General features: G+C 36.6%; 1 protein-coding gene and 1 long non-coding RNA gene across 2 annotated transcripts; both read left to right on the forward strand.

Annotated features, from left to right (window-relative positions):
• Positions 1-1,581: 1,581 nt before the first annotated feature.
• LOC114153551 (four and a half LIM domains protein 1-like) lies at positions 1,582-15,359 on the forward strand. The gene is made up of 6 exons (XM_028032169.1): positions 1,582-1,761; positions 12,085-12,264; positions 12,349-12,523; positions 13,407-13,576; positions 13,676-13,862; positions 14,895-15,359. Exons 2-6 carry the CDS (start codon positions 12,109-12,111, stop codon positions 15,047-15,049), a joined length of 843 nt encoding a protein of 280 aa, XP_027887970.1. The 5' UTR covers positions 1,582-1,761; positions 12,085-12,108; the 3' UTR covers positions 15,050-15,359.
• Positions 15,360-15,971: 612 nt separating this feature from the next.
• Positions 15,972-18,525, forward strand: LOC114152751 (uncharacterized). Its single transcript, XR_003597221.1, has 3 exons — positions 15,972-16,157; positions 16,336-16,421; positions 18,407-18,525. It is a non-coding gene; the product is annotated as an uncharacterized LOC114152751 (long non-coding RNA).
• The last annotated feature ends 79 nt before the right edge of the window (positions 18,526-18,604 follow it).

Below are 18,604 nucleotides of genomic sequence, written 5' to 3' on the forward strand. Positions count from 1 at the left end.
CCTCTCGCCCGGAACGTAGCTGGAGATGGGCACCAGCAACCCTCCCGACCCCATTGGGGACAAGGGTGAACAGAAGATGGATGGATTTATTATTTATTGTGTAGATTTTCAAACATTACTGCCAATTAGTGAACTCCTCATTTTATTAAAAATAAATAAAAGCGCACTAAATTTTCCCCACATGGTACCTTTTGCATTGAACTCTTCTTGAAGGAGGATGGCGATATTTATTTATTCCAGGCGTTTGTATCCTTCCCATATTGTAGCATATGCTTTTACTTTTTACTTCCCAACCAGATCTTCCCTGTGTGTTTGTTTGTTTTAATATGTGTGATCAGATTTTTTATAGTTATTATTAGGGCTAATGCTTGTTTCTGGGTTTACTGCTTCCATCTGGTTGAAGTTTCTTTAAAAAATGCAGAAAAAAAAAGAAAAAAAAAAGTACTGACCAGGTCTTTGTGATTTGTTGTCACCATTGATGAAAAGGGGCTGACTGAACTGTTTTGAACTTAAGTGCCTATTCAGGACATGTTTTTGTACATATTTTGTTTTGCTCATGTGCAGTAAGATGACCCTATATAAATATCACATCTTCTGATTGATGCCAGATACTACAGTATTCCCTGTATAATTTAACTAGAGTTTTCCCATCTGTCTGTGCTTTTTCTGTTAAATCTTTTGTCTGTGAATCTGAAAGATTGAATACTTACATTTACAGACAATAACATGGTTCTTATATTGTATGCGCATTTTTGAGAAAGCTTCCAAATGAAGTGACATGAAAAAAGTCACTAAACTTTCACTGACAATGGATGAAAAGGGAGCAAAAGGGACGTTTTTTTTGTTACTTATGATGCTCTGCACTTTCTTTAAAATAGTTTATTCTCTGAAATCAGTCAAAAGTTTTTGTTGAACTATCTAACTCCGTAAAAACATTTTTTTCTTATTTCTATTGAAGTGAAAGTTGACTGTGATGTCATAAAAAAAAGTGTGTCATCTGTAACGTTGCCCATGTGTTACTGGTTTCATTAGGCGGTATTTTTAATGTGCTTTGAGTTTCTGCATTTTTCCATCTATGTTTTCTCACATTTATCTACTTGGGAATATTTAAAAAAAACTGGAAGAGGTAAAACTGAATTTGTGAAAATATCTGATGTTTCTGCTGATTGTGGAAACTGTATTTTTGAGTACACAGGTTTTATTTACTTTTTAAGAGGCATCTGTAATCCTGAAGTAATTGTATCATCAGTTTAACATCCTACAGGTCTGGAGACAAATAAAATCACATTTGAAGCTGACACAGACTGTTCTGTACTGTTCATACTTTCTACTTATATTTTTGTCATGTTAAAATTACAAACTTCAGTGTATCTGATTGGGATTTGAAGTGATGGACCAATACAATCTGGTGTGTGAGGAAACACACACTTCTTATAAATTGCTGACGGGGTCATATTTTATAGTGCCTAACTTTTAGATAATACAATAAGCCTACTTTGGAATATAGAGCAAATGCTTATAGATGAAATGGCAATTCCAGTTTTTTTGAACGTGCTTTTATTTTGAAAATCATCTGTGCAATTGGAGCGCACTGTCTTTTATTTTGAAGGTGGCGCTGTCCGCTTCGGTCAGAGACTGGCTTTGCTGTCTGGGTCCGACTCTCCCTTCAAAACCAGGTACGGTGTTGGGGAAACGGAGCTCCGCAGCCTCCGGAACCGGACAGCAGCTCGTTCAACGCCGCGGACGTAACTCTGAGCCCGGGTAAGATCTCTGGAAAGTGCCGCTTACTTCTAACTGCTGGAACTGTGCATCATTCCCAACTAAAACAGGTTTAGCAGAACAGACCAGTTACTGCAGGCTGTGCTTTTACAAGAGCCTAAAGATGTTTGAAGAAATGTAATATTTAGTTTAATAGGTTAATAAGTGGCATCTTGTTTGTTTACAAGCATCCAACAGAATAACAGATAATGTGAGACAAACTCTGTCTTCCTATTTAGTTAGTTATGACCTCATGCACGCTGCATTGCTAAAGCAGCATTTTGATATCCGGAGAGGAAACTAAAGACTTTAACAAGTTCGGGGCGTTGGCTGTCTCTCTGTCTCTGTAAGTGTGTGTGTGCGTGTGTGCGCGCGCCTACGGGTGTGTGTGTGTGTGGTGGGGTGTGCGGGCGTGTGTGTGTGTGCGTGCTGACTTGTTAAAGCTGCTCCTGAAATCTGTTTCCAGTTAGGAAGTCTCCTTTTCCCCCCATCCTATGATGGAACCACTAAAACTAAAAATGCTTCACAGAGGTCAATTAAAATTCCTGCACTGCTATTTTTCATTGCATTCCCCTGACTGTGAGTGTCCATAAGCATTTAAGTGATGCACATGGCCTCACTGTGGCCTCTTCCTGCTTAACTCAACATGTGTTTTTCCTCTGTACTTTACAGTAGGAATGTAATATTATCCTTTTAGAAACATAAACCTACAGTTACTTTTAATGAAGTGGACAAAGGGTCAGATTTTTAAGTAATGTTGTCAAGGCAAACACCCATATGAAGCTGTGAGATGCTGAAGAGTAACGACCAAGTCCGCTCCCACACCAAAGGGCCACAGAGTGCTATAAATTAAAGCTGGAGTCTGTTGTATTAAACTAATCCAGTTCTGTAAAAGACATGCGTAGCCCCATAAAACTTTATGTATAGATGGACTTGTCTTATGTCATGTTTAAAAGGTTAGAATTTAAATATGGTTAAGCTGTATGTGTGTGTTTTTTATATTATTCCCAAATTACAATCTAGTGGAGTCTTTGATGGGTTTCTGAAGCTTTAAAGTTTTTTCTGTTTGTTGTTCTTGACTTGCAGCCATTAAAGTCTGTTGTCACGTCTTGGGTGATATTTCTTTGCCGTGCATTATGCAACAGGGGAAAGAAGCAGGGGGATGAGTAATCAGTCACAAGTCTCCATCCATCCATTGTCTTTATTCACTTATCCTTGCAGGGTTAAGGAGGGGTGAGTGTGTGGCAGTCATTGGGTGAGAGGCGGGTTACACCCTCTGAAGGTTGCCAGTCAATCACAGGGCAATGCTGAGATACAGAACCATTTATGCACCTACTCAATTTTATAGAGATCAATTCACCTAACAATCTTAAAAGATTTTGGATTATGGGAGGCAGACAAAGTACTTGGAGATAAACCATGCATTCACATGGAGAACATGCAAAAAAAGCAAAGAATGATGTAGGAAAAGCCCAGACTGGGAGCTTCCTGCTGCAAGTCAGCAGAGCTTCCAATGACCCCACCATGATGCAGACTGCTAGTTAATACAAAACCAAATAAACCAAAATATTTCCAAAGTGATGTTGGAAAAAACACTTATTTTGATGACACATGACTAATTAACAAAAGCAACAAAAAAATAGCAAAGAGGACTGTTTTGAGTGAAAACACTAGATTCAGACACAAAGAGAAAAAATACTTTTCAGAATGATTGTGAAACAATATTAGTTTCCGAGACTAATTTCATTTAAAGTGAGTTGAAGTGCAAATACTATAAAATATATTTTTCAAAATATAATGCATCCAACATGCAAAGAGGAACTGAGCCATTCGTCTTGTTGCTTAACCTTTACAATGAGGAACAGTCTTTAATTTTTTAGCTGCGAAAGTCATATTCTAACGACGGACGATATGGACTTACTATCTCACAAAGATATGTTGGGATATGTATTTATTGCCATTTTTTGGCTTTCAAATATCAATTAAATTACTTCACAAAGTCACAGTTGTTCAATCACGTTTCTAAAAAGTGTGCAATACTTACATTGTATCGTAGCTTGGAACATAAGGATTTAATGATAGTTTCATGGAACCAAAACTGGAAAATAAAAAAGCAACTGGAGCTATCCCAGTGGTAACTGCCATCAGTTTTATAGATTTGAGTAACTTTGTGTTCAGTTAAACCAGATTGTAATTCATGTCCTGTTGTTTTAAAATGTTCACTTACAAGGCATGTCCAATGATTCTAGGTGGGACCTTATGTGTCTTAGTGGAAACTACTGCTAAAAAAAGCATTGAAACAACATTTTGTTCACCTACCTGGCAGAGTGTTGCTAAAAAAATCTGTTTTGCATGATTTCCAGAATTGGGATATAAGAAAAAGAAGCGAGACGAGGCTGGTGGTGTTCTTTTTTGTGGCTACAGGAGCTTTTAAATTTAGTTAGACTCAACCAAGCAAGTTCTACTGATCATTTACTAGCTGTAAATTAATACTCAACAGATCAGAACATGAAGATTATCCACTCCCCTGACTTCTGCCACTTCACTGAAAAGATTTCACATTCCCTGTCAGCTAATTGAGAATAATTAAAATGTGTATCAATAGCACAGAAGTACATGAAAAGTTTTAGGGCATGTTCTCTAAAAATCTGTATGGATGTGTTTTTTAAAGGAAAAATGATTACCGAATATACAACTGGACGAATGGTTTAATACTATGATTTGAAGGATACTGGAACAATGTGGAGCCAAGAAAACTGCTGGGATAAAAAAAAATGTAACATTAAATTCAACATAAGCTTTAAACTTTTGAAGTGTCGTCAGTCAAGGCTGCTTTATTGTGGCCAGATTCTCTCACTGAAAATATCACAAAAACCAAAGAAACTTAAGTAAAAACATGGATTTGTCAGTTTTTTCAAGACCTCTTGGTCACAAACTGGGGAATCTGGAACTGAGACAAGAAAATGTAACTCAAGACAAAGTGGGATGAGTGAACTTTCTGCTAAAGCCATCATTTCCATCTCAGAGAACGGCTCAGATCTCTTGTTCTACTGGAATGTGGACTCAGCAGAGCCAGATAAAACAATTATTCCGATCTTCCATTGTGGGGTTATATGTTGCACAAATGTTTGGTTGAACTTGCTGCTCAGTTTCAAACACTTGTGTATTTATTTTTAAGATAGCATGATTGGAATCAGGGGTGGGAACGCTCTCAGTGTGATGGTGGGCAGTTAAAGCAAGCCTGCAAACCTCAAAGACTCTGAATATTTCAAGTATTGGATCAAATGGCAAACAGAAACCACAATGTTGCTGGTTATTATTGTGTCATTGTGCTGCTTAGCATGTTTAACCATATGATGTACACTCTCAGCAAGAACACATCCCTAATCTTTTTACTACACAAAAATGCCATAATATCCAGTTGAAACCATTTTTCTTATGGCTATGTAAGGGAAATCTTTGGATTAAACAGTCATTGCTATTCAGCGCTGTCGAATGCATTCTTTACAAATTTGTGCATGTGAAGAATATATTCTGTTTGCTAGAAAATGCTAGATTTCTGATTTAACACTGTCCTTTGGCGAACTGGTTGGAGACACAAAGATTCTCAAAGGAATTTGTGAGGTAAATATTCTGCTAGTTTGCAAATGCTAAAGATGAATGTTTTACAAATAACTATCAAACTCCACAATGAACAGTCTTGAGGTTTTTAAGTGTTTTTTTTAACACTGCTGACAGTCACTGGAATTTGTGAGGTTATTTTTTTCACTAGCTAGCACATGCTAATATTTCTGTCTTTATGTGTCTTATGTGCCCAGCAACAGTTTGCTACAGTTTGCTACTGTTGCTAGGCTATTTCAGGCAACATGACAGCTGTAATTTGCATGGCACTCAAGTAATTGTACAGTTGTCAGTAATTTTTTGCCAAGCTGCTGAAAAGAGCAGGCCAAAGCAAAAACAAAGATACTATCAAACGTTTGAGTAGTTGCTAATGTATTTAAAGCCAGTTTTGATCCGGCTTTAAATACGGTTTTTGACGGTTTCCAGCAAAAATAAAGATGTATTTAGCTAACTTTGAAACCAATCAGCTTTCCACAAAGTATAAATCCCTCATGCAGCGCTCCTGACTTGTTTACACATGATTGAGCCCTCATAAAAAAATTTTAAAAACTGGCAAGTGCAAACGACAAATCAGCATTCTTTGATATCAGTGAGAAAAGAAATTTACTCCAAGGAAAATGATAGGATTCCTTGCAGTAAATTGCTGATAATTTTCCACTGAGGCTGCAGGATCTTTAAGCAATACTTGAGTCAAAAATTACCTAAATAAATAAACTTAGCAGCAAGCAAGCATGGACACATTGTCTTTAAATTGCCACACATAGCAACCGTGAACTTGTTTTATAGCAGATTACAGCAGACACTACTTTTATAACAAACTTATGTCAGATCATAATTTCTTGGTTAATGTCAAGTTGTCATAACAAAGACATTTTGAATAATGTCAACTTTGTATTAAAAGTGTCATGATTTAACGAATAACACTTTATGTCAACAGTCATAAATATTCATGAAGACTTACTCATGTTCATGACAGGTTATGTCATGTTTATGATGGTGTCATGACAGTGTTATTCACAACCCGTCAAATAAAATGTTACTGAAAATCCTTGCATATGAGAACTGCTCTAACCTGTTTCCACCCCAAGTGTTTGTTTAACCTTTGCGGCCACCTGCAGCTCAGCCTGAATGAGCCATGAAGACTCAGGATTAATGACACGGGGACGCAAACAGTGAGCTAAAAAAAGTCAGGTTAAACACTTCAGTGTGTAGCTGGGTTGTGCCAGCCTCAACGTTCTGATGGAGACTTCCTGTCTTAGTTTTTCCACCACATTCTTCAGCAATAAGCTCATGCCAGCACACACACACACACACACACGCACCCCCCCCACGCCCACACACACGCACGCACACACACACGATTTGTAAAGTCATGTTAAACTAGCGTCATTCTTTCTTGGCCTGTCTCTTGCACAATATACTTTGTCACACATATTGTTCTAACATTAATGACATGATGTCTGTTTTTTGGACGTGTCACAGCAAAATCATCTGACTTTTATGGAAGACGTTAGGTTAGTCTAGTTACAGTCACATTTTAAGCAAAATGCAAAACAGAGGATTCCAGGAATTCAAATGGATTTCACACTTAAATACCCCAAATCTGCCATCTTAATCTCTTAAGGACTTAATCCAAACTTGACAGACAAAGAGGATTATTTATTATCCAAAAAAAGGGTAAAAATCAGCAATAAAACACTCTTTAGCCACACATGTATCCCTGAATCTCAAATTTCATATTAAATCTTGCAGCAATTTTCTGTGAATGTCAGCTTATTTTAAAGTCAGATCTGAACCCAAGATTACTCACTGCAATTCTGCCTTGAGCTGAGTCAATTAGAAAAGCAGAGATTAACATAAACTGTTTACTGAGGGCGTACCTGAAGAAAAAATGCAAAGTTAACTATTATGTGGGCAACAAAAAAGTGTTTTTAAACCACCTTTATTTTAACACAGGCAAGCTGCGACGATGTACCCATTTGTTTTGCCCCCACTTGTGTGGATTCTGGCTTCTTGTCAGCCATTGTTTGAGTCCCATCAGATAAGATTTTCACATTGCTGACTGTCATTCATCATGTTGAGGTCTGCAGCATTTAAAACTATGCAGTATTTCACTTTAGGCCGACAATTTCTCATCTTTTAAAGGGTAAAAACAGCAAGTAATGCAAAATACTTTTTTGAAAGTTAGCAGAGGTGAAGACTGAATGAAAAGAGGGTGAAAAGAGAGCAGGAAGCCAGCCGTTTCTTCTGTCTACACTAAATGGATGAGGTGCCTCATCCACTCTGCAAACAAAATGTCTTCTTTTGTCTTTAATAAGTAATGAATTAGCAGATAACTAAACAGAAGACTTGAGTCCACTCAGTGATGTCAACTCCAGTTTATTGCTCTATTGTCTGCATGAGATAACACAAAATAAGGCATTTGTCACATCTGCTCACAGTAACACATTCAACCTTAGACACATAACCGAGGCTAAAACAGCTCTGCGTAGTTGAGAAGGTTATACTGTACTTCCTTTTTAGACTTTTTAACTTTGTTTGAGAGTTTATCATTTCTATTAAGCAACTACTAATAACAAAGCAATGTCAAGATGTGCAAAAACAAGTTTCTTTAAATCTGCTACTATGCAGCTGTGGTTGACCTGTCAAAGAGACTGCAGTCTGGTCTTAATCTGGTTAATCTACATTAGTTAAAGGCCAAATCTTTAGAAATCTCAGTGGAGTTTACTGCACTTTACCTGGAATTACTTTACTAGTTGTCTGATTTTGTACTTGCATCATTTAACTTTCTAAAATTAAGATAGTTTCTGCATAAATATGCATTGTATTAGAAAAAAGAGACAGTTTTTTCATTTAAAAAAACTTCTAATTTACACAGATACTGTGTTCTTCTGTCCACACTTACTTAGAAATAATTTCAAATTAATTCAAATTCCAGAACCTTGTCTATGTAGAATGCATTGTACCTGTACTTTATTATTGCCCCAAACTACTTTTATTCCACCTCCCAACAGAAGTGTTTCTCATACTACCGTTTGCAAAAACACAACCACTCGGTTAGAAAACAAGTTAGGAGAGACACATGACAAATGCAAGAAATGTGAAACTCATGACACTAATTCCAACGTGATTGTTTTCAATGTTCCAAGCCAAGAACATCGAAAATGAAATAATCTGGGACAAAAATTCCTTTGAAATGACTTCATCCAAATAAAACAGCACATGTGCAGGTGTAATTCACATCAGACCTTCAAGTGCACATCTTTTTTAAAAAAACCCTAAAACTTCACTGAGCAACATCAAAACAAACAACTAACATTAACGTAATAAAGTATTTACTCTTAAAAGCTTTTTTTGTTGCATGACTTAAATATTGTTTCAGACGACATTATCGCATCTGTTAAAAAACAAAACTGATGTTGAAGGTTGGTATTGATTTTAGTCTTTTATACTATAAAAATCAAAAACCAAAGAACCAGTAGCACTTTTTTATTTCAAGTTAGAGATGACAATGACATCTGTTTTTTTTTTTTATTTTGACCTACATACAACAGGCTTACACATAAACTCCTCACTGGTAAATTATGTGGCTCTATTCCTAGTTTTATTCAGCCACCTAAATCGTGTAACAAGTCTAATAGGTTACCGTGGTCATCTGTTCCCGACTGTAATCTGTTAGTCCCTAAAGCCAAAAGCCAAACCTAAACTTTTGCATGCTTTACTGAGAATTTGTCCCCAGCTTTAAACATTTGGGTACCTTCTTCTTCCTTGACCAGAACCTCCTCCTCCTCCTCAATCTGCTCTTGCTACGACCAGAAGAAGTTGATAGATTGTGGATGTTTTGTGGAAGCGGTTCGTGTAAAATGTGGAGCGTTAGTGTGTAGGGTCCATCAAAGCTCTGTCAGCAGATTTCACCACACGTCATACCAGGCATGCCTTCGTGCGTTCACCTCACTGTGTCGACACAAACACAGCTCTCTCTCTCTCTCTTGCAGCAGCTTGGAGAATTCCTTGCAGCCAGCCAGCGTGAATTTGATGCAGGAAATAACCGAGGGAACAGGCTGCAAGCATCTCTAACTTGTTCTTTTTTAATGCCTCTTCTGTAGCTGTGATTTTCACTTCAAAGTGTTTTATTTACCATCTGAAGTCCTAACCCTGTAATCACAGCTCTGTGACCAGAGTTATGGTGTTCAAGTTCTCTGTGAAGGAAATTTATTACTTGTATGGAATATTTTAAACACAGCGGATTTTATACGATGGGAAACTAAGTCAGTTTATTTACAGAGAGAGAGCATTTAAATGAAAAGGTTTAGACAATTTCATAATATTACCAGAGTGGGGCGTTGACTAGTTACATTTACTTGAGTAGCTTTTTTGAAAAACTTTACTTTATGGAGTATTTATACTACACTGTACTTTTTACTTTTACTTAAGTAATTTTATTATGAAGTACCTCTACTCTTACTTGAGTAAAATATCTGGATTCTCACTGAATAAAGAACAAACATGTTTCAAACAAAAATTCACCAGACAGACACACAGCTGCAGTTTTTGTTACAACTTCATAAGTTTTTTATTGAAAGAAACTGATTTAGAATTTGTTTTTTTTACCTAATTTTGTCATTTTTTTGTCACTTACATAAATTATTGTCATTTTTGGTCCTTAAAATACCAAGTTTCCACTTTATTTTACATTTTGGTCAGTCGATTATGACATTTTAAATATTAAATGATTGATAATTTAATCTGTTACTCAGTACTTAAGTAGACTTCTTACCAAATACTTTTTACTTTTACTTGAATAAAAATATGTTGAAGTAGTGCTACATTTACTTGAGTACAGTTTGTGGGTACTCTGCCCACCTCTGAATATTACGTATTGTGAAGGAAATGGTGGAGAGCATCAGAGAGCTGGCTGTAAACAGAATAGAATGACATAATGATCGAACACACCAGGGAGTTCGGTTTTCCAAATGTTGGTAACAAATGATAAAAAAAAAATGCTGGGAATGCGAAGCAGCGACTGCTCAGCTGATCAGAGGATCTGCAACATTAGAGTGGCACAGAGATTTCTTAGTCACACCGCTTTGTGGGAAACGATCCAGTTCAGTGGTGTGAAAAAGTAACTGCGATCTGAGATGCTTATTTTTTGACAAACCTTCATGTTGAGCCAAGGACACTGACTTTAACTGAGGCAAATGAGGCATGCAGAGCTTTAGAAGTTGTCCTGGGTTTTCTTCTAAAGTAATTTAAGTAGTTCTGCCGCTCCATTAGAGGTCACATGACCACCTTGGTTTCTTTAAATTTAGATAATATCTGTCCCTCTGCTGTGTCATATAGCTCAGTGGAGGCCCGACGCCTTAGACATGATCCTGTAACCTTTTTCAGAACGTTGCTGAACTGACTTAATTTTTAAATTCAATGATGCTGGTTTGTCAGCTCTTAAGCAAGTATTTATTTTACCATAAAGCCCACATTTCAGCATCGACAGGATTTCTATTGACCTGATGCAATAATCTAAACTTTAATCATGTTTTCATTGGCTGTGGAAAAATCATTATAACTCACATAAATAATATTGTTCAATGCAATGTGTTTCACTTTACTGAAGTAAATAATTTTTTCATAAAATTTGAGTTTATTGAATGGGTCTTTATGTTTTTAATTTGATCATTTTTTCTCATTTTTTAGGGAGTGACAAGACAAAAAATAAATGGATTTAAAAATCAGAAATGGGCCACATCACAGCCTGTCATTATTAAACTGGATCCGGGTTAAAATGCAAAAGATAGCAGTAAAGCATTTTTCTATAATTTGCAAACAAGTCAAAGATATAAAAGTGCCTTCTTCTGTGTTGAGTGCAGATAATTTAACCTTGGTGTTATAGATTTTAGAGATGATCAAGGTGAAGTTCTGAAAAAACTGCCAGAACAATCTAAAAAGTGTCTGATAAACATATTGAATTAAAGAAAAGTCGAGACAAGAATGAATAAAAGCACTGGAGGATTCACAAGCTGTGATGTTCAGACGATGAAAAACCATAAGAGTCTCAACAAAAAGCTGATTTTGGATTAAAACTGGACAAAAAACGTATTAAAGTTGGAGCCACAGCAGATAAGCATTAACTATCAAGGCTTATCCCACTTTTGACTGCTGCAAGATATTTTTCATCGGTATGATTTATCAGATCAACTTTTTCTGCTCAGTGAGTCTTTATCTGATCAAAGGGTGTGAACCTTCTGCTTCTCTGTGACACTCATGTAAACCATAACATTTTATGTCCACTTTTTATGAGCGTCTTCAGAGATAAGTTACCTGAAATAAGAACCAGCTGCTCGTCTAAGCTGCCTGATGCAAAAGAGTTGCGCATACAAATCTTTCTCTGTGGCATTGCATTAGTCTTGGGATAAGTAAGAACATTTATCCTATAAAGTGTACCAACAGCGCCTCTGTGTGGGCATTTTGGGCAAGGTTTATCCTTATACAAGGCTGGGAACAGATGGAACTGTGATGATAAAAAAAAACATATTTACAAAAGCAATTCAAGCATCACACATGAAGACACTCAGACATGAACTGTTCTTCTAAAATGAGTAATGTGTTCATTTGGTACAAGACAATAATTAGGTTTCTGTAATAATTTTAAAAAGCTGATTTAACGTCAATAGAAATTGACATTGTATTTTGTTGCTCTTCCTGCTTTAGGCCCGAGGCTGTATCGTTGTGACGATGGCAGACAGCTCCCACTGCTTCTACTGCCGGGAGGACCTCGGCGGGAAGCGGTTTATCCGAAGCGAGGGGAAGCCGGTGTGTGTTCGCTGTCACACAAAGTTCTGCGCCAACTCCTGTGCAGAATGCCACAGACCCATCTCAGTGGAGACAAAGGTGTGTTCTCCAGATGGATTTGAACGGGTTTGGGTTTGTACTTCTCCATGTACCGCTTGAGAAACTCTTGTTTTCCTCCGTCAGGAGCTGAGCCACAAAGGGCGTCACTGGCATGAGGAGTGTTTCCGCTGCACAAAGTGCTACAAGCCTCTGGCCAAGGAGCCATTCAACACCAAGGATGAGCGCATCATGTGTGTGAAGTGCTGCTCCAGAGATGCTGCTCCGCGCTGCCACAGCTGCTATAAACCCATACCGGCTGGTATGACCAATCACAGTTCAAAACATTACTCTGTAAAACGGAAGAACTTTGAAAAAAGTGGCCCAATAGCCTGGTTGCACGGATCAAATTACTGTGTGTGTAACTTCTGCTGCTGTTCAGTGATTCCTACACAGCGTGGACATTTAAAAAAAAAAAGAATTATTATCTAAATGTTTTTCTTCTTTTCTGATATCCTCCTTCCTCATTTTCTTCTGTCACATTACTTCCTTGAGTCTTTTCTTCTTTGTTCTCTTTAACCTTGTAAAGAGAAAAAAATAAATTAATTACCTTTCTTTTTCTTCCTTGTGTCATTCTTTATTTCATCTGCTTCTTCCTTCTATCTGCTTCTTCCTTGTATCTTTCCCTTATTTCCTCATTCTACTACTCTTTCTGCCCTTTCTTCTTCAATTACTTTTATTGCCCATTCTTTCCTCCATCTGCACGTACATTTTGTCATTCCATCCCTCTTTCTCTCCTCCCTTTTTGCCATGTCTCCTTCCTTTCTCACTATCTTTCTGTATTTGTTCTTCCATCCCCCCTTGTGGTTTTTCTTCTGTTTTTTTATGGTTAACTCTACTTTTTCCTATTTTCATACATGAAGTTGTGAAAAAACCTGTCATAAATTAACGATATATTGTACTATTACATTTTAAAATGGACAACTTTGGAATCTTGAGTCTGGAAATAAGATACATTATTATATAAAAATTGTATAGAAATCCACAGGGTCTGACATTCGTCCCCCTGGTCATTAGATAAATGACCAACTAATTTAGTCATTTAAATTAGCTTAATTGGAGCAGAAACACACCTAAAGGATACAGGACACTCCTGCTCTAGTTCATTTGGATCAGAATGTGACATTTTTCCTAATCTCCTATAGGCATTGAGAGTGTGGCATACAAAGGAAACTCGTGGCACGACGAATGTTTCACCTGCTGCAGCTGTAAACGACCCATAGCATCGCAGAGTTTCCTCTCTAAAGGAGATGATGTTTACTGCAACCCCTGCTACGATGAGAAGTTTGCCAAGATATGTGTCAGCTGCAAAAAGGTAATTCATTTAAAATAGAGGGAACTTTTTGTTTTTGAATCTGATCTGACCGAATTATCACCTTAATATGATCGTAACACTGTTGCTTTTCGTTTGCAGCCAATAACGTCCGGAGGAGTGAACTACCAAGAGCAGCCGTGGCACAGCCACTGCTTTGTGTGCAGCTCCTGCTCAAAGCCTTTGGCTGGGACTAGCTTCACCACCCACCAGGACCAGGTCTTCTGCGTCGACTGCTACAAGAGCTCAGTGGCAAAGAAGTGCAGCGGCTGCCACAACCCAATCACAGGTTGGGTGAAGTCGAAACTCTTTCTGCTAGACATGATGAAACAGAATCAAATTTTAACCATTTTAAAGGTGCTTTTCCAGATTATATCTGAAGGCTGATACCTTGTATACTGTGGTCTTATAAACTCATAGACAATTAGAAACATTCCTTTCTCTCTCCTGGATTAGTGTTAGTTGCTCCAAAACCAAATATCTGATCTGTTCTGCCTAATATTGAAATCAATAATCTTTCAACAATCAACCAGGAAACCAGAAAATAAAGAGATATACAAATAGTCCTCTGGTAATCTTAAATTATAGGTGAGATTAAACCTATAGCTGCACAAATCATCAAAAACTAGTCAAAAGAATGGCTGAGAAGAAGTGAAGTGTTTCTCATGAGTTCACACAAAGTGGTTTTCCACATTAATAGTTATAATAACAAAACATTTTATTTATAAAGCACTAAGATGCTGATGTGATGCTGCGGCTACTAGTGACATCTAGTGGTGAACTTCTAAACTGTAACCAGCTCTTTTTGCACAATGATTTATATATAATTATTTATATGTGATCGAAAAACAAAACATGGTCTTCTGAATTTTTTACAGATAAAAACCTGAAAAGTAGGCACACCCACATTGAAATGTTTGCCTATTTTCCTTTGTGCGATAGCTTAAGATCAGTCATGTTGGATGGAAAGAATCTAACTTGGAGGCTACAAGGGGACAAAATGTGTTAAAATTTAAGGAGTATGGGTGTTTTTAAAAAGTACTGTCAAATTATTATGAAACCCCATACAGTGAGGTTTTAACATTGATGACATCCATCCAAACTCCATTAGGTGTTTAACACACATGATAAGAAGAGATGTGTTAACAGAAATGTGAAAGCTTAGAGTTTTAGCATATTGCACCACTGTGACAACACACACACACACACACACACACACACACACACACACACACACACACACACACACACACACACACACACACACACACACGTAGGTTGAAAAAGCTCAGTCTTCGTCTCTGCTCTGCTCTCCTTACAGGTTTTGGTAAAGGTGTGAATGTTGTGAACTTTGAGGGAAGCTCCTGGCATGAATATTGCTTCAACTGCAAGAAATGTTCCCTCAGTCTGTCCAACAAACGCTTCGTGGCCGAAGGAAAAGACATCCTCTGCACCACCTGCGGCAACAAGGAGTGACGAACAGAAATCCATGTTCTGTTTCCTAACCACTCAGGCTGTTTTTACACGACGACTAAAGTCCACATTTCAACATGTTGTTATCTAATTCTCTAGCTTTCAAGGATGAAAAGACATTGAGACCTTCTGGTGCTGAGTGATTGTTTGACGATGTCTGTTTTTCTAGGATTGATGAGTTTTTATTTTGATAAAGAATACCTATCATTCAGCACACAGCCAGCATAAAACCAAAGTTTACCTTGAGCGCATTTTTTTGTTTACTATCATGCAGAAATCAATAGAGATCAATATCAGTATAGTTTAAATAGTATTTCCTTTGTTCAATATGTTAGTGTCTTTAATGCCTATTACTTGTTTCTTTTATTTTATTAATACCATCCTGGTGTCAAATAATCAATGTCAACATGTTTTGTTATTTGCCAAAGAAAAATAATAGAGCTTTTTAAACTTTAATTTACTCTATGTAAACAATAAATTCATCTTAAATTCAAATGTTTTGATGTGTTGCTCAAGTGAAATGCAATAAAGTTTCTACAAAACAAGTTTGGGATTTGCTGTCAGTGTTTCAACTGGTTTTATGTTAAAGTCAATGTAACACAAACAAAAGAAACTTTTATGGTTTACTATGTGACTAAAGTAGCAGTGAAATCCACTGTCATCTCCATTATTCCAATGTCTCCATCAGCTCGGCTAATGTGATAAGGTTAATTTATCTGTCAACTTCACATTTTATCTGCTGACTTAGAATCCCCACCACAACAACTATATCAGAGAAATTGATGAAAAAAAAACACATTTTCTGTCTGCCTTTAAACTTAAAACTTGTGTACTAATGTAGGTATACAGTAAGCATTTTTGTCAAAACCAATAACATTTCAATTTATGGTTTTTATCTAGCAAAAGGTCACATTTCTCTGAACTACACAAAGACACAGAACAGACACCTGCTGCTCCTCTCTCTTTATTCTGTGGTCATAATTACACAACCTGAACCAATCACAGACAGACACCACTTTACCTCTCCATCAGCTGCTGCAGCTGCTGAGAACCTGAAGGAAAACGCATGTGGAAGGTTTTCTTTTTGCTGTCCTGGTGGTTCGTTTTAACGGTAAGAACTTCCTTTGTTTTAAGCTGTGATATCCTGACTTTATTTTGAGGTGATTGATAAGAGTCAATTCAAATTATTTTATAATAGTGGGGGAAAACATCTACACCTATATTTTACCATATGTATTAAAAATGTATTTATTATTAAATTACAATTAATTTCTTCATTTTTTTTTTAGATTTGAGATGATTTTTTTACACAAACAACTGGCTTTGTTCCTGACTGTATTTCTGCTGAGAAGCCAGGTTGTGGCTGAAGAGCAAGGTAGGAAATGTGATCAATAACCACAAGTTTTTCTACAATCATGAATGTTTTCAGCTAACACAATTATAGCAAAGGGTTTTTGGCATCTCTAAAAACAGAAGTCTGTTTCAGTATTTCTGTTCGTTGACAATAAGGTCACCATATGTGAGGCTGAACTCAAACACATGAGAAAGCTACAGTTTCAGCTGTAAAAATGTCAGAATAATCCAAAGCAAACACACACATGTGAAATGTGAATGGTGATTGTGGAAGACAACATGGGAACATTTTGTGTGTGTTCAAGTAAATTATTTACTGACTTTTAGTTTGTTCAAGTTTCTGGATGTACATTTTTGCTTATTTTTTGCACAGAAATTTATGAAGATACACGACTATACGACATTTGTTTGCTTTTCTCAAATACCAATGCAAACAATTCAGATTATAAGCAAATCAGATTAAGGCATGGATAAGCAAGACAATCTAAGAAATAAACTCAGGGTAGCATAATTACTTATTATAAGAACTTCTCAAACACAAAAGCAAATTTCAATATTTGTTGAATTTTACGTTAGGATTTTTTCCAGTAGTAATTTCTGGAAACACTCATTAAATTGTTCCTGTTTATGACAGAGTTCCTAAACATTTTTCATTACAAGACATATATTTTCAGACTCAAATGTCTTGAAACTTTCTTGACATTTCTTGGAATAAAGTCTTGGGCATTTCGCTGTAAAAAAATGTTCACAGTTTGTAGGCTCCACAAATAATGAAACAACACATTGTTGAAATTGGCTTTCTGATTTTCAGAACAGAAGAGGAAATGTTGATATATTTATTTTAGTTTGTAAAAAAAATCCTAAAACAACAGATTTTTTCTCCTTACATTTTAGAATGTTTTAGATCTAGTGTCCAGTAGAGATATGGACACTAGATTTAGTGTCCATATCTCTAATCAGTGTGAAATCAGTTGTTCACACTGATTTTAGAGTCACTCTGGATTAAATTGGTGAAAATCACATGTATTTCATGTACATGTTCATGTATTTAACATGAACATGTGATGTGTAAATTTAATATGCAGTTAAGCCTAAAATGATTCCTACATTTGACAGATTTAGACCTGAATAATTTTGGCCAAATTGTTAATCACTGTAAAAAGTCAGCATGAACTAAGAATTGACAGATATTTGTCCTTTAAAAATGAAAAGGGGAAATGAAAACATTAGGAAAATATTCTAAGCTATTCATACTCAAGATCTAAAACGTAAAACCAAACTCCACATATTTAAACACTAAGTTTGAAACTTCCAAAGTAATTATTAAAGCCACTTAAAAAGTCTTTAAACTATTTTGATCACAAAATGTACAGAAATTGGCTGTACGCTTTGAAATGAACATAAATGAAGAGATGAATATACAATTAACATAAATCTAAACTCTGAATCTGTTTGGGCAAAGAAAAAGTCAATCAAAAGCAATTTTTTTTAATTGAATTTTGAGTCAGATGGCACAATTTGCTCATCCTTTGCCTACATGGAAAATGATGATGCGAAGGGACAAAACCTACTCCTTTCCTCAGCTTCCAGTGTAGATTCTGGTTTTAACAACAAATCCGTAAAGCAGACAAACATGCTGCGCGTTTGCTTGTTAGACAATTTGTCATTTTGTCATCAAAATGAAGAAGGAAGAGACAAACGGGTGAGTGGAAATGGAAATAAGTCCTTTGGATCAGGCAGTAAAGAGTTACAACCTTGAGACACCAAGATCCCAATAGTCAGTCTATGTGGGGAACAAAGAGACATCATGATAACACGACTCTCTATTCAATGATAGAAACACCTGATGTACACAAACAAACAGACCAAACATACAGGTTTTCTATGTTTTGTTCCAAAAAGTCAAGAATCCCTATAATGATTGTGGTGACATTTATGTTATGATAAGGTTCTTGCAGTAAGGAAGCTAAAAGTTTAACTTTTAACATATTTTCATCTGACTGTCAGAAACGTCGCTCAGCCTGTGGGGGAAGGTGGCTGACCTGACTGGATCGAGCCACTGGATATTAAAGCCCCAGATGTTCATCCCCGCCTTGCAGGAACTCACCGTCTGCCTTAACGTGAAGCTGGAGGTACTGCAGGGGAACAAACTGTTCTTTTAAACGGTATGCTATTCATGATAACTAACTGATCATCTCTAGGTCA

This window comes from Xiphophorus couchianus, chromosome 11 (assembly GCF_001444195.1).
Source record: "Xiphophorus couchianus chromosome 11, X_couchianus-1.0, whole genome shotgun sequence".
Classification (NCBI taxonomy): domain Eukaryota; kingdom Metazoa; phylum Chordata; class Actinopteri; order Cyprinodontiformes; family Poeciliidae; genus Xiphophorus; species Xiphophorus couchianus.